Consider the following 14,538-nt stretch of genomic DNA (forward strand, 5'->3'; position numbering starts at 1 on the left):
TGCCAGGAAGAGAAGGACCTGGGAGCGATGGTGGACAGTCGGCTGAATATGAGCCAGCAGTGTGCTCAGGTGGCCAAGAAGGCCAACGGCATCCTGGCTTGTATCAGAAACAGCGTGACCAGCAGGGCTAGGGAGGTGATCGTCCCCCTGTACTCGGCTCTGGTGAGGCCGCACCTCGAGTACTGTGTTCAGTTTTGGGCCCCTCGCTACAAGAAGGACATCGAGGTGCTTGAGCGAGTCCAAAGAAGGGCGACGAAGTTGGTGAGGGGCCTGGAGAACAAGTCCTACGAGGAGCGGCTGAAGGAGCTGGGCTTGTTCAGCCTGGAGAAGAGGAGGCTCAGGGGCGACCTTATCGCTCTCTACAGATACCTTAAAGGAGGCTGTAGAGAGGTGGGGGTTGGCCTGTTCTCCCATGTGCCTGGTGACAGGACGAGGGGGAACGGGCTAAAGTTGCGCCAGGGAAGTTTTAGGTTAGATGTTAGGAAGAGCTTCTTTACTGAAAGGGTTGTGAGGCATTGGAACAGGCTGCCCAGGGAGGTGGTGGAGTCACCATCCCTGGAAGTCTTCAAAAGACGTTTAGATGTAGAGCTTAGGGATATGGTTTATTGGGGACTGTTAGCGTTAGGTCAGAGGTTGGACTCGATGATCTTGAGGTCTCTTCCAACCTAGAAATTCTGTGATTTTGTGATTCTATTTGACATGTCCCATGTGGCATTCCTGTCTCTAACTGGAGAGACATGGATCTGACAGATGGACCACTCAGTGGACATCAGGAATTGTCTGGTTGGTCACACTGACAGGGTTGTGGTCAACAGATCAATGTCCAAGTGGAGATCTGTTATAAATGGTGTTCTTCAGGGCTTGGTACTGGGACCGGCACAATTTCACATCTTTTTGGTGACATGGGCAGTTGATCAAGTGCACCCTCAGCAAGTTTGCTGATGACAGCAAGCAGTGTGGTGAGGTTGACGTACTGGAGGGAAGGTGTGTCATCTAGCGGGGCCATGACAGGCTTGAGAGGTGGGCCTGTGTGAAACTCATGAACTTCAACAAGGCTGAGTGTAAACTCCCACACATGGGTTGAAGCAGTCCTATGCATAAATACAGGCTGGGTGGAGAAGGGAGTGAGAGCAGCCTTGTGGAGAGGGTCCTGGGGGTGTTGGTGCTTGAAAATCTCAACGTGTGTAGGCAATATACACTTGTAGCCCTGAAAGCAAAATCCTGGGCTGCATCAGAATAAACATAGCCAGCAGGTCAGGGGAGGTGATTCTCATTTTCTCTTCTGCTCTTGTGAGACCCCACTTAACATAGTGTGTTCACCTCTGGGATCCCCAACGTGAGAAAGACATGAACCCATTGGAGCAAGTCCAGAGGAGGGCCACAAAAATGATAAGAAGGCTGGAGCAGCTCTCCTATGAAGAGGGAGAAGAGAGGAATTAAGAGCAGAAGGCCCTGGGCCTTCGTAAGCAGAACGTAGAGCAACCTTCCAGTAGCTCCAGAGGGCATAAAGGAAAGCTGGAGAGTGAGAATTTATTAGAGGATGTAGTAACAGGACAAGGGGAAATAGCTTTAAACTCAAAGAAGGTAGATTGAGATTAGATATTCAGAAGAAATCATTTACTCTGAGGGTGGTGAGGCACTGCAGGAGGTTGCCCAGAAAGGTTGTTGAATGGTGTCCCATCCCTGGAAGTATTCAAGGCCAGGCTGGATGGGGCTTTGAGCAACCTGATTTTGAGGAAGGTGTCCCTGACACAGCTAGGACAGCTGACCCTAATGGATCAAACAGATGTTCCAGACCATCCAGCACCACCTGCAGTCCACCACCCTACTACCAAAAGCATCTCTAATCCTGCAGCAGAGGAGTCTGCTGGGGAAGAGCTGGGGAGGACCTACCAGCAGGATCAGGGAGGGCAGTTTGGGTACCAAGTCCTGCCCAGGGGTCCAACACTTCTCGCCACTCTGATCCTGCAGGAGAGGTTCCTCTGTCTGTGGGTGCTGGGCAGGAATCCTTGGGTTCCACGAGGGCCCAAGGCTGTAGAAGATGGGCGCTACCAGCGAGTGCATCATGAGGCGTCACACAGAGCCACTTTTGCTGGAAATTGCCTGTGGCTGGCAGGACGGAAATGTCTCTGTCAGTAGGAATAGTGTCTAGGGACTAGGGGTTCTGACAGCCCTACAGCCTGATCCCAACCCTGTTGATCCCAAGAAATGACCATTCCCCACTATTGCATCTTTGAGCTCTACTCCAATTGGTTAGCCTCAGAGAGACACCCCAACACCTGGGCAGGAAAGCAATGGATCTGGGACAAAGCCCCCCCCCGGAGGGTTTTAATATAAACATTTGTCAACAAAAAGCACAAAAACAGGGGAATACCAAGACAGGAAATAACCGTGTGTGTCTGCTGACTGCTGGAAAAGGGACACCGTTCCCTGGCACTCACGGCTCTCCCAGTGGCACTGAGCTCTCCTCCCTCCTGGCTGCACCCAGCTGCTCAGCAGGGCTGGGCTCTGCTGGCATGGGGCTCTGGGACCCTTGTGCACTGGACTTCGGTGTCACATCCTGGGTGTCCTCATGGGGACATGCCAGAGACATCTCTTCAGCATCATCATAGCCCATGTGTACCAGAAAAGGGGACAAGATGTCTCCATCAGCTCCAGGGTCCTCAGCACGTCTCCGGGAGCGCAGGCTTCCCTCTGTAAGCATCAAGGCAGGCTGTTGTGGTTGATCCTATGGGGTTCTTCTCAGGGCTGTACAACACCTTCCCCCTCCTCACAAGCCTGAGACATTTGGCACATCCACCAGCCTCCTGGAAATATCTCAGGCCAGGTTCCCCATGTCAGGAGATCAGGCTCTAAATACTTCATGGATTCTCCTGGCACCTAGGAAGTGGCAGTGCTGCATTGCCCTCTCACCTGTGGCTGTATCCATGGGCCCAGCTCCTTCCTCTGGTGTCCTGGGCACTTCCCAGTCCCCCTGTCCAGGGACAGGATCCTCCCCAGGGTCAGAAACCTCTCCAGCATCGTCGTAGTCATCCGCTGGGTCACCTCCGGGCAGGACAGGGACATCTGAAAGGAGAGGGAAGGTGGTGGCAATGAGAAGAGATGTCCTGCAGAGCAGAGGATGGGAGGGTGTGTGGGGACACAGGGCTGACATGCTGCTAGTGTCAGGGCCAAAGCAGAGCCCTCGTCCCTCCAGCCCTGAAAGTGGCACTCAGAGGCACTGCTGTCTGTCTGTCTGCAGGGAGGAGAGATGAAGCCCTTCCTCTCCCTCCCCTTCTATCCCTGCAGCTGGCCCCAGACCATCCTCCTCCTCATGTGTCTGGGGTAGGGCTGCAGCTGGGTCAGGGACCCTTCTGAAAAGGAGCCTGCAGAGAGCTGCAGTGGGTGCTATGGGATGATCCCTGCTGCCCTGATTGGTGGTCAGCACTGCTGGGGATGGGCACCCACAGAGCTGGGATAGAGTGGGAAGGAGACCACCCCTGCTACCCTAGGATGAGCCCATCTCATAGGGGCTCCCAGAGTTGCCCTGGAACAGCCACTTAACTCAGCCCTTGGATGTCCCCAGGGTGCAGGGCCCAGCAGAGAGGGGCTGTCCCCTCTGGGATGGGCAGAGCTGGTGCGGAGGAAGCTCCTTTGTGGGGGCCAATACCTGGATGCTCTCCCACAGACGCCATGGCCCAACCATTTCAGGGACCATGGGCAGGAGCTGCAGGACACAGCCCTGGTCTGAGGCAGAGAGAAAGTGCCCCTTCAGGAGCATACACCCACCTGAGAGACTGAACCTCGGCTGCTTCTCCCATGCCAGGCTGTAAGCGATCTCCTCATACACGGCCTCAGGGAAGGGCTCCCCAGCTCTCCCAGAGCCTGAGGACAGAGGCAGGGCTGGTCTGGGAATGGGCAGAGAGGGACAGGAACCCACTGGGCTCCCTCAGCCAAATTCCCTAGGCCAGCACAGGGCTGTCCCCACAGCACAGCCCCACTGTGTTGTGTTGGCATTGAGGCCACATCCCCAGGGAGGGCAGCATCCCCATGGAGATGGTCTGGGGCACAGTCAGTCTCGCATTTGGAGACAGCCTTTATGCCCCTTTGGTCCCCGGCTCAAGTCCCAGTGCAGACCCTGAACCAATTCCCACATTTCTCCTCCCCATGGAGCTGCTCCATCTCTGCCCCACACATCAATAACACAGCCCGTGCCCTGTTGGGGGGTGGCTGACACCACGGTGATAGACCCTGCTGCCCCATGCTCCTCCTGCCAGTGCTGCCCAGAGCACTGCCAGCAGTACATCCTCCCTGTCTCACCCAGCCCAGATCTCACATTTCTCTTCTCACACCAGAACTGATGCCTCAGGGTCTGGACTCTCTCCACCCCTTGATGTTGGTGCCCCATGGTCTGTCAGTCAGTGGGGCAGCACATGGGGCAGCACACGGCTCTCTTTCTGTGCTCCAGGACACCAACAACCCCAGCCCTGCCAGGAGGCTTCCCCTCCCAGGACCACTGGGGAAGGACCCACCTCTGCGCTGAGCCCTGGCGCTTCGCACCTGCCCAGCCAGGAGGGCCAGGAGCAGGCAGAGGAGGGCCCCCAGGATGATGCAGATGACAACAGGCACTGAGAGTCTCTCGCTACTGGTGGTCGGACGGCCCCGTGGGGGATCTGCAAGGGCAGGAACATGGCAGGGGCAGCATCAGACAAGGGAGAGGTTGGGGGTGGGACAAGTCACTGCTGACCACACAAGGCAGCAGGGGCTGGGGGGGACAGGGCTGGGTGATGGGGCAGCTCCCACCCTGCTGGTACATCACAGACTTCCCCCAGCTCCCACATATTCCTGGGAGTCTCACAGCAAAGCAAAGAGCCCCTTCCGCTGGCTGTGGGTCACAGCGTGAATATGGACAGACCCAGCCCCAGGGGAAGGACAGCTTACCTGCTTGTGGGGGGGATGTTGCTGTCCTGGGTGCAGCTGCAGGGGAGCAGAAGGAGAGCTGGGCTGAGAGGCTGGGGCTGTGGCACCAGGCAGCCTCCCTGGCAAATGGCGCCAACATGGGCCACCTGAATTGTCCCTCCTTTGGGGCTGGGCAGGGTGACAAGGACAGGGCCCAGCACCACTGCTCTGTGCTGCTCATAGGACAGTGCAGGCAGCCCAGGGGATGTGCTGGCACATCCAGCCCCACAGAGGCTGCTCCCCACCCACCACCAGCCCCCCACTCTGCAGAGACACCCTTGCTTGGGCCAGCACTGCGGCCATGCCAGGATCCAGCAGGACATACGCCCAAGCCAGCTCCTTGCCAAGCCCCCAGCCATGTCTCCCAGCCCCACTGCTCACCTGAGCAATGCACAGCCGCATCTGCCTTATGCTGGCAGTCAGCGCTGTCCCCTGGCTGGGCCCAGCAGTCCTGCAGAGACAGCTCCGTCCCCCTGCACTCCATCAGCCACATGGGGCCTGTCCCCTCTCCAGCAGCAGCCTGGCCCAGGGCATAGAGCGCGGGGCCACAGCCCAGCTGCCTGCACGCCACCTCGGCATCCCGCATGTCCCAGGCATTGTCACACAGCGTCCCCCAGGTGCCACGGTGCCAGATCTCCACTCTGCCCGAGCAGCCGTCCTTGCCTCCCACGGTGCGGATCTTCTGCCTGTCTGGGGAGGCAGCGATGTCCCATGGCACCAGGACAGCTGGGACAGCCCTGCCAGGTGAGGAGGGCACGTGCAGGGGCAGCTCCCTACCTGTGCAGCTGGTGGAGTTGGGGCATGCAGCGACCTGCGGCCTTTCTGTCCATGTCCCAAAGGAAAGAGAAGTTGGGCTGAAAAGGGTTGCTCTAGGGGTCGTGCAAAAGAGAGCAGGGCTGACCTCTGCTCACACTTGCTCCTGCTGCCTGGATCAGGGCAGCAGAAGCACCCTGTTTGTTTGTTTGTTCAGGGGACACACACATCACTGTGGGCAGGAACTGAGTAGGCATCCCCACAGGGTCCCTGATTCACAGAGCAGCAGGAGGCTGTTCATAGAGTGCAAACTGCTGCCCATGCCCACATGGTCTCCTATGAGACCTCTCCTGGAGATGTCTCTGCCTCTCACAGGGGCAAAGGGCAGCCCTGCTGTTGACTGCTGCTGGTGAACATGGGTGGCTCCGAGAGCTGAAGTCACCTTTGTACCACCAACAGCAACAGGGTCTAATGCAGGAAGTCAAAGCCCCTCTGGGTTCCTTCTCTGCATTTCACCATACCCAATGGGGAAGTGGACTTGGTGCCTTGAGAAACCAGATTTACCATTGCAGGTGATATGGGTTTCTTCACGACGGTCATCACACGACTGTGGATGCCAGGGAGCAGAGGGACACTGCCAGAAGGAGCTGTTGCTCTTCCCACACTCCACATGATCCAGCCACGCGATGCCAGACAGCTTGGCATAGTTAGAATCTGTTTCCAGTTCCCCCTCATTCCCGCAACCAAGCTCCTTGCACACCAGTGACACCGTCTCGGTGGTCATGGAGTTGGAGCAAACGCTGCCCCACGTCCCGTTGTAGAAAACCTGCAAGCGCCCGGAGCAGCCGTCGCTGTTCTCCAGCCTCAGGGCCATGAACTCTGGAAGGAAGAAAGGCCCCAGGGACATCCTTGGATGTCAGCCACTGAGGGCCTTGGCCCTACCTGGCTCTAACCTCACCCCAGATTCCAACGCCCCAGCTCCCAGCCACACTCCCAGCACAGACCTGAACAGACGACTCCCGCATCCTCCTTGTGCCTGCAGTCGTGCTGCCCCCAGGCCTTGGCAGGGCAGTCCCAGAGAGCAGCTTCAGCCCCGGAGCAGTTGACGCCATCCAGCCAGATCTGCCCGGAGCCCTCCCCAAACCGAGCAGAGCCGGCTGCCTCCAGGGCCCCTCCGCAGCCCAGCTGGCGGCAAACGACGGCGGCGTCAGCCAGGTCCCAGGCGTCGTCGCAGACGGTGCCCCAGCGCCCCTGGTAGTAGATCTCCACTCTCCCGGCACAGCGCCCGGCCCCGTCCACCAGCCGGACCCGCCGGCTCTCTGCAGCAGGGAGAACCCCGTCCGTCAGGGGCTGGCTGCACTCCCAGACCCACACTTGGGGGACGTGCAGAACCACTCACCCCGGCACACGACCCCCACGTCCTCCATGATCTCTGCTGCTGACATGCTCTGAGGCAGGGAGGTGTTGCAGAGGCTCAGGTCAGCCTCGTGCCCTGCACACTGCACCCCACGCAGCCCCACAGGTCCTCGTCCTCGCTCGGCCCTCACGGGGGTGTAGGCTGCCTCTGCCTCTCCGCACTGCAGCTGCTGGCACACCACGCTGGCCTCCTGCATGTCCCACTGCTCATCCAGGACTCTGCCCCACGTCCCATGCTGGAAGACCTCCACGAGCCCATCGCACCGGCTCTCTCCACCCACCAACCGTACAGACATGTGGTGAGCTGGGCCTAGTGAGAGGAGAAATTCAGCCAGGCTGTGCCATGAGCTCCCCAAATTTGTGTGGCCATGTCACACACCAGTAGCAAGTGGACTTTGCAGCAATGCCCAGCACTCACCTGAGCAAATGACAGCAGCAGCGTTCTCCTGGGAGCACGGTGAGGCCCCCAGGGCAGTCACCGGGCACTGCCCCAGGTGGGCTTCAGTCCCGTCACAGTGGAACGAGTCTCTCCAGACGGGGCCGGTTCCTCTCCCAAAATGCCCTCCTCCAGGAATGGACTCAGCAAAGCCACAGCCGAGGTGCCGACACAGAACGTGGGCATCCGAGAGGTCCCAGCAGGAGGCACAGAGGGTCCCCCACGTTCCCAGCACTTCCACCTCCACCCTGCCCTCACACGCTGTGCTGCCATTCACCAGCCTGAATCCTGTGTACTCAAGGAGAAAGGAGGGTGAGAGAGGCCACATTTGTGCTCTTGCTCCCACAGGAGCTGCAGGAGAGGCCAAAGGGACAGCATGTCTTTCTCTTCCTGCAGCACTCTCATTTTAGGGCTGCAGACCACCACCTCACCCCACCTGTCCCCCACCAAGCACAGCCCAGTGCCCACCCTGCTCTCCAACCCCCACCACAACCCCAGTGTCCATCATCCCACCCCAAGTCCTTACGTGTGCAGGTGACATGAGTGCCATTGCTGTGGGTGCAGGCCTTGTCCTTGGAGGCCCCCCAGGGGCAGAAGAGGATGGTGGATTCATTCCCCACACACTGCAACTCTCTGTCCCAGAAAGGACCGGCCCCTTCTCCCAGCTGAGCTGCCCCATGGACAGACAGGGCTGTGCCACACTGCAGCTCCCTGCACACCACCTCGGCAGCTTTGGCACCAAAGTGGGAGTGACAGACAGCTTTCCACTGGTCCCTGTCGTAGACCTCCAGACTTCCTGAGCAAGGGCTGTCCCCTCCGACCAGCCGGACAAATCCTGGAGCAACCAAGGAGACCTGTGAGTTCCCAGAGCCCTCTGGCACTTCCGTGCCCACCTCCCACCTCATCCGTAAAGTGGCAAGATTCAGAGCTCCACGGTCAGCCCAGAAGTTCTCAGTGGGTGCTGATTGCACAAAGACGTACGGGCCCCCCTGCTGCTCCTCAGAATCCAGCCCAGTACCCATGGGCTGCCCTCTCTCCCAGCCCCCGGCTGCAGGCACCGCTCAGACTAATTGCTGCTGGTTGGAGCCCCTGGGCTGCCCAGCACCAGCCCCAGCACTGCAGCACTCACAGCATGTGGACCCATGGAAAGGGGCCCAGGCACTGGGGGCTGCTGCAGTTGTCTCTGCCCTGCTGGGCTCAGGCCAGGCTGAGGAACCCCTTGGAGCTTCCAGAAAAGCCCCCTGTTCCCAGGGGTGCTGGAGCTCTTGGGGAGCTGCTGTTAGATGGGGCACATCTGGGGAGCAGGTAAAGGGGGGGTCCTCAGACAGGGACAAAGTGTGGTGCTGGGCATGGATGACCCCATCCACCAGCCACACATGGAGCAAGAGAGCAGGCAGAGAGCAGCCCTGGGATGACATGAGCTCCTGGTGTGAGGGCAGGCACCGAGGAGAGCCAGGAGGTGCTGGCACAGCCCCCTCTGGGGCACAGGGCAGGCAGGAGAGGCTGGGCAGTGGGTCAGCACGGCCTGGAGGGCCGTGTCCCTAGGGGCTGGCACTCATGGGGTGACCCCAGGACATGAACAGGGTGCTCCTTGCCACCATGTTCCTCTGCACAACCTCAGTGCTCCTGCCCTCTGAGCAGCCCCTCTGCTTTGGCCAACGTTCTCTTGTCTGCCGGGGGTACAACCCAAAAGTCCTGGGCCATTGCACGCCCTTCCCTGAGGCTGCTGGTGGCTGGGGGAGCTGCTCTAGATTCCCCTGGCATAGGGACCAGCCTGCCAGACAGGGCCTGGGTGAATGGGATGACAAAGATGGGAACCAGGCAACACAATGGGGAAGGTTGGGAGCTTTCTTCTCCCAGAACCAGGCACCTCCCCAGTTGGCTGCTCCAGCTTCAGGGCCAGGCTGGGTGTGCTCCCACTGGGCTTTCTCCAGGGACAAGGCACACCAGCAGTGACAGACCCAGCTCAGAGTGCAACTTGACACACAGAGCCATGTTCTGGTGTTCACTCGTTGCTTCCTGAGATCACAGCCAGGTCCCTTAGAAGTGTCCTCATCCCAGAGGTAGGGAACAAGTTCAGTCCTTACCTGAGCATGTCACTCCAGCATCCCAGCTGTGATCGCAGCCTGTTTGACCCCAGCCATTGTGTGTGCAGTCAGACAGGGCAGACTCATTGCCATTACAGTCAACATCATCCATCCAAATGGAACCAGATCCTGGTCCAAAGTGTGCATACAGAGGAGCTTCGAGAGCAACCCCACAGCCCAGCTGCCTACAAACCACTGCAGCATCAGACATGTCCCATTGGTCACTGCACACGGTCCCCCACTGACCCTGGTGTTTCACCTCCACTCTTCCAGCACAGTGCTTACCGCCATCCGCCAGCCTCACCTCTGCAGTCCCTTCAAACAACAGCACAGGAAGGGTCAGGAGAGCTTTGAGCCCCACAGTGTGGGTCTGCGAGTGCCCACTGTGCACACAGAGTCACAGGCCCCAGGGTGGGAGCCCTGTCCCCACTGATTGTCATTGGTGTGTTGGAGGGATCCTCCCTCTGCCCATGGGCTGCACTGCTCTGGGGATGCCCAACTCCAGCCCTCCTGGGCCATTTGCTGCCCACAGCCCTCATAACCCCCTCTTCCAACCCCATTGGCCCCCTGCCCCTGCCCATGCCCACCCACATACCACCCCCAGTCCTGCAGAGGGTTCTCACTCCTCCCCTGACCAGATCCTTCTCCAAAGCAATGTGACTCTAAACCCTATACTTCTTCCTATCCATCACCTGCACCAGGCACCTCTCAAATGCACCAAATTCCCAGGAGCTGATGGCATCCTGGCCGTTGACTACTGCTGGTGGATGTGGGTGGCTCTGGGAGCTTAAGTCACCTTTGTACCACCAGCAGCAACAGGGTCTAATGCAGGAAGTCAAAGCCCCTCTGGGTTCCTTCTCTGCATTTCACCATACCCAGTGGGGAAGTGGACCTGGTGCCTTGAGAAACCAGATTTACCATTGCAGGTGATGTGGGTCTCTTCTCGGAGGTCATCACATGACTGCAGATGCCAGGGATGAGAGGGACACTGCCAGAAGGAGCTGTTGCTCTTCCCACACTCCACTCGATCCAGCCACGTGATGCCAGACAGCTTGGCAGAGTTAGAATCTGTTTCCAGTTCCCCTTCATTCCCGCAGCCCAGCTCCTTGCACACCAGTGACACCGTCTCGGTGGTCATGGAGTTGGAGCAAACGCTGCCCCACGTCCCGTTGTAGAAAACCTGCAGGCGCCCGGAGCAGCTGTCGCTGTTCTCCAGCCTCAGGGCCATGAACTCTGGAAGGAGAAAAGGCCCCAGGGACGTCCTTGGATGGCAGCCACTGAGGGCCTTGGCCCTACCTGGCTCTGCCATCACCCTGGTCTCACTGTCCCCAGCTGCCAGCCCCACTCCCAGCACAGACCTGAACAGACGACTCCCGCATCCTCCTTGTGCCCGCAGTCGTGCTGCCCCCCGGCCTCGGCAGGGCAGTCCCAGAGAGCAGCTTCAGCCCCAGAGCAGTTGACGCCATCCAGCCAGATCTGCCCGGAGCCCTCCCCAAACCGAGCAGAGCCGGCTGCCTCCAGGGCCCCTCCGCAGCCCAGCTGGCGGCAAACGACGGCGGCGTCAGCCAGGTCCCAGGCGTTGTCGCAGACGGTGCCCCAGCGCCCCTGGTAGTAGATCTCCACTCTCCCGGCACAGCGCCCAGCCCCGTTTGCCAGCCGGACCCGCCGGCTCCCTGCAGCGGGGAGAACCCCGTCCGTCAGGGGCTGGCTGCACTCCCAGACCCACACTTGGGGGACGTGCAGCACCACTCACCCCGGCACACGACCCCCACGTCCTCCATGATCTCTGCTGCCGACGTGCTCTGAGGCAGGGAGGTGTTGCAGAGGCTCAGGTCAGCCTCGTGCCCTGCACACTGCACCCCACGCAGCCCCACAGGTCCTCGTCCTCGCTCGGCCCTCACGGGGGTGTAGGCTGCCTCTGCCTCTCCGCACTGCAGCTGCCGGCACACCACGCTGGCCTCCTGCATGTCCCACTGCTCATCCAGGACTCTGCCCCACGTCCCGTGCTGGAAGACCTCCACGCACCCGTCGCACCGGCTCCCTCCGCCCACCAACCGCAGGGGCCTGGGGTGAGTTAGGCCTGGTGAGAGGAGAAATTCAGCCAGGCTGTGCCATGAGCTCCCCAAATTTGTGTGGCCATGTCACACACCAGTAGCAAGTGGACTTTGCAGCAATGCCCAGCACTCACCTGAGCAAATGACAGCAGCAGCGTTCTCCTGGGAGCACGGCGAGGCCCCCAGGGCAGTCACCGGGCACTGCCCCAGGTGGGCTTCAGTCCCGTCACAGTGGAACGAGTCTCTCCAGACGGGGCCGGTTCCTCTCCCAAAATGCCCTCCTCCAGGAATGGACTCAGCAAAGCCACAGCCGAGGTGCCGACACAGAACGTGGGCATCCGAGAGGTCCCAGCGGGAGGCACAGAGGGTCCCCCACGTTCCCAGCACTTCCACCTCCACCCTGCCCTCACACACTGTGCTGCCATTCACCAGCCTGAACCCTGTGTACTCTGGGGACAAAGGAGGGTGAGAGAGGCCACATTTGTGCTCTTGCTCCCACAGGAGCTGCAGGAGAGGCCAAAGGGACAGCATGCCTTTCTCCTCCTGCAGCACTCTCATTTTAGGGCTGCAGACCACCACCTCACCCCACCTGTCCCCCACCAAGCACAGCCCAGTGCCCACCCTGCTCTCCAACCCCCACCACAACCCCAGTGTCCATCATCCCACCCCAAGTCCTTACGTGTGCAGGTGACATGAGTGCCATTGCTGTGGGTGCAGGCCTTGTCCTTGGAGGCCCCCCAGGGGCAGAAGAGGATGGTGGATTCATTCCCCACACACTGCAGCTCTCTGTCCCAGAAAGGACCGGCCCCTTCTCCCAGCTGAGCTGCCCCATGGACAGACAGGGCTGTGCCACACTGCAGCTCCCTGCACACCACCTCGGCAGCTTTGGCACCAAAGTGAGAGTGACAGACAGCTTTCCACTGGTCCCTGTCGTAGACCTCCAGACTTCCTGAGCAAGGGCTGTCCCCTCCGACCAGCCGGACAAATCCTGGAGCAACCAAGGAGACCTGTGAGTTCCCAGAGCCCTCTGGCACTTCCGTGCCCACCTCCCACCTCATCCGTAAAGTGGCAAGATTCAGAGCTCCACGGTCAGCCCAGAAGTTCTCAGTGGGTGCTGATTGCACAAAGACGTACGGGCCCCCCTGCTGCTCCTCAGAATCCAGCCCAGTACCCATGGGCTGCCCTCTCTCCCAGCCCCCGGCTGCAGGCACCGCTCAGACTAATTGCTGCTGGTTGGAGCCCCTGGGCTGCCCAGCACCGGCCCCAGCACTGCAGCACTCACAGCATGTGGACCCATGGAAAGGGGCCCAGGCACTGGGGGCTGCTGCAGTTGTCTCTGCCCTGCTGGGCTCAGGCCAGGCTGAGGAACCCCTTGGAGCTTCCAAAAAAGTCCCCTGTTCCCAGGGGCTGCTGGAGCTCTTGCGGAGCTGCTGTTAGAATGGGGCACATCTGGGGAGCAGGTAAACGGGGGTTCACAGACATGGACAAAGTGTGGTGCTGGGCATGGATGACCCCATCCACCAGCCACACATAGAGCAAAAGAGCAGGCAGAGAGCAACCCTGGGATGACACGAGATCCCGGTATGATGGCAGGCACCGAGGAGAGCCAGGAGGTGCTGGCACAGCCTCTGGGGTGCAGGGTAGGCAGGAGAGGCTGGGCAGTGGGTCAGCACGGCCTGGAGGGCCGTGTCCCTAGGGGCTGGCACTCATGGGGTGACCCCAGGACATGAACAGGGTGCTCCTTGCCACCATGTTCCTCTGCACAACCTCAGTGCTCCTGCCCTCTGAGCAGCCCCTCTGCTTTGGCCAAGGTTCTCTTGTCTGCTAGGGGTACAACCCAAAAGTCCTGGGCCATTGCACGCCCTTCCCTGAGGCTGCTGGTGGCTGGGGGAGCTGCTCTAGATTCCCCTGGCATAGGGACCAGCCTGCCAGACAGGGCCTGGGTGAATGGGATGACAAAGATGGGAACCAGGCAACACAATGGGGAAAGGTGGGGGCTTTCTTCTCCCAGAACCAGGCACCTCCCCAGTTGGCTGCTCCAGCTTCAGGGCCAGGCTGGGTGTGCTCCCACTGGGCTTTCCCAAGGGACAAGGGACACCAGCAGTGACAGACCCAGCTCAGAGTGCAACTTGACACACAGAGCCATGTTCTGGTGTTCACTCGTTGCTTCCTGAGATCACAGCCAGGTCCCTTAGAAGTGTCCTCATCCCAGAGGTAGGGAACAAGTTCAGTCCTTACCTGAACATGTCACTCCAGCATCCCAGCTGTGATCGCAGTCTGTTTGACCCCAGCCATTGTGTGTGCAGTCAGACAGGGCAGACTCATTGCCATTACACTGAACATCATCCATCCAAATGGAACCAGATCCTGGTCCAAAGTGTGCATACAGAGGAGCTTCGAGAGCAACCCCACAGCCCAGCTGCCTACAAACCACTGCAGCATCGGTCATTTCCCATTGGTCACTGCACACGGTCCCCCACTGACCCTGGTGTTTCACCTCCACTCTTCCAGCACAGCGCCTGCCGCCATCCGCCAGCCTCACCTCTGCAGTCCCTTCAAACAACAGCACAGGAAGGGTCAGGAGAGCTTTGAGCCCCACAGTGTGGGTCTGCGAGTTCTTTCTCTGCTGCCCAGGCAGAGTCACAGGCCCCAGGGTGGGAGCCCTGTCCCCACTGATTGTCACTGGTGTGTTGGAGGGATCCTTCCTCTGCCCATGGGCTGCACTGCTCTGGGGATGCCCAACTCCAGCCCTCCTGGGCCATTTGCTGCCCACAGCCCTCATAACCCCCTCTTCCAACCCCATTGGCCCCCTGCCCCTGCCCATGCCCACCCACATACCACCCCCAGTCCTGCA

At 59.8% G+C, this 14,538-nt stretch overlaps 1 protein-coding gene across 1 annotated transcript; it reads right to left on the bottom strand.

Annotated features, from left to right (window-relative positions):
- Positions 1-838: 838 nt before the first annotated feature.
- LOC140000477 (scavenger receptor cysteine-rich type 1 protein M130-like) lies at positions 839-14,487 on the bottom strand. The gene is made up of 15 exons (XM_072030371.1): positions 13,923-14,487; positions 12,364-12,672; positions 9,631-9,978; positions 8,070-8,378; positions 7,526-7,840; positions 7,087-7,417; positions 6,696-7,006; positions 6,256-6,570; positions 5,716-5,760; positions 5,320-5,628; positions 4,921-4,956; positions 4,512-4,652; positions 3,769-3,864; positions 2,914-3,066; positions 839-1,026 (listed from the first exon to the last, which is right to left on the bottom strand). Exons 1-15 carry the CDS (start codon positions 14,485-14,487, stop codon positions 839-841), a joined length of 3,771 nt encoding a protein of 1,256 aa, XP_071886472.1.
- Positions 14,488-14,538: the final 51 nt, after the last annotated feature.

This window comes from Anas platyrhynchos, chromosome 32 (assembly GCF_047663525.1).
Source record: "Anas platyrhynchos isolate ZD024472 breed Pekin duck chromosome 32, IASCAAS_PekinDuck_T2T, whole genome shotgun sequence".
Taxonomy (NCBI): Eukaryota; Metazoa; Chordata; class Aves; order Anseriformes; family Anatidae; genus Anas; species Anas platyrhynchos.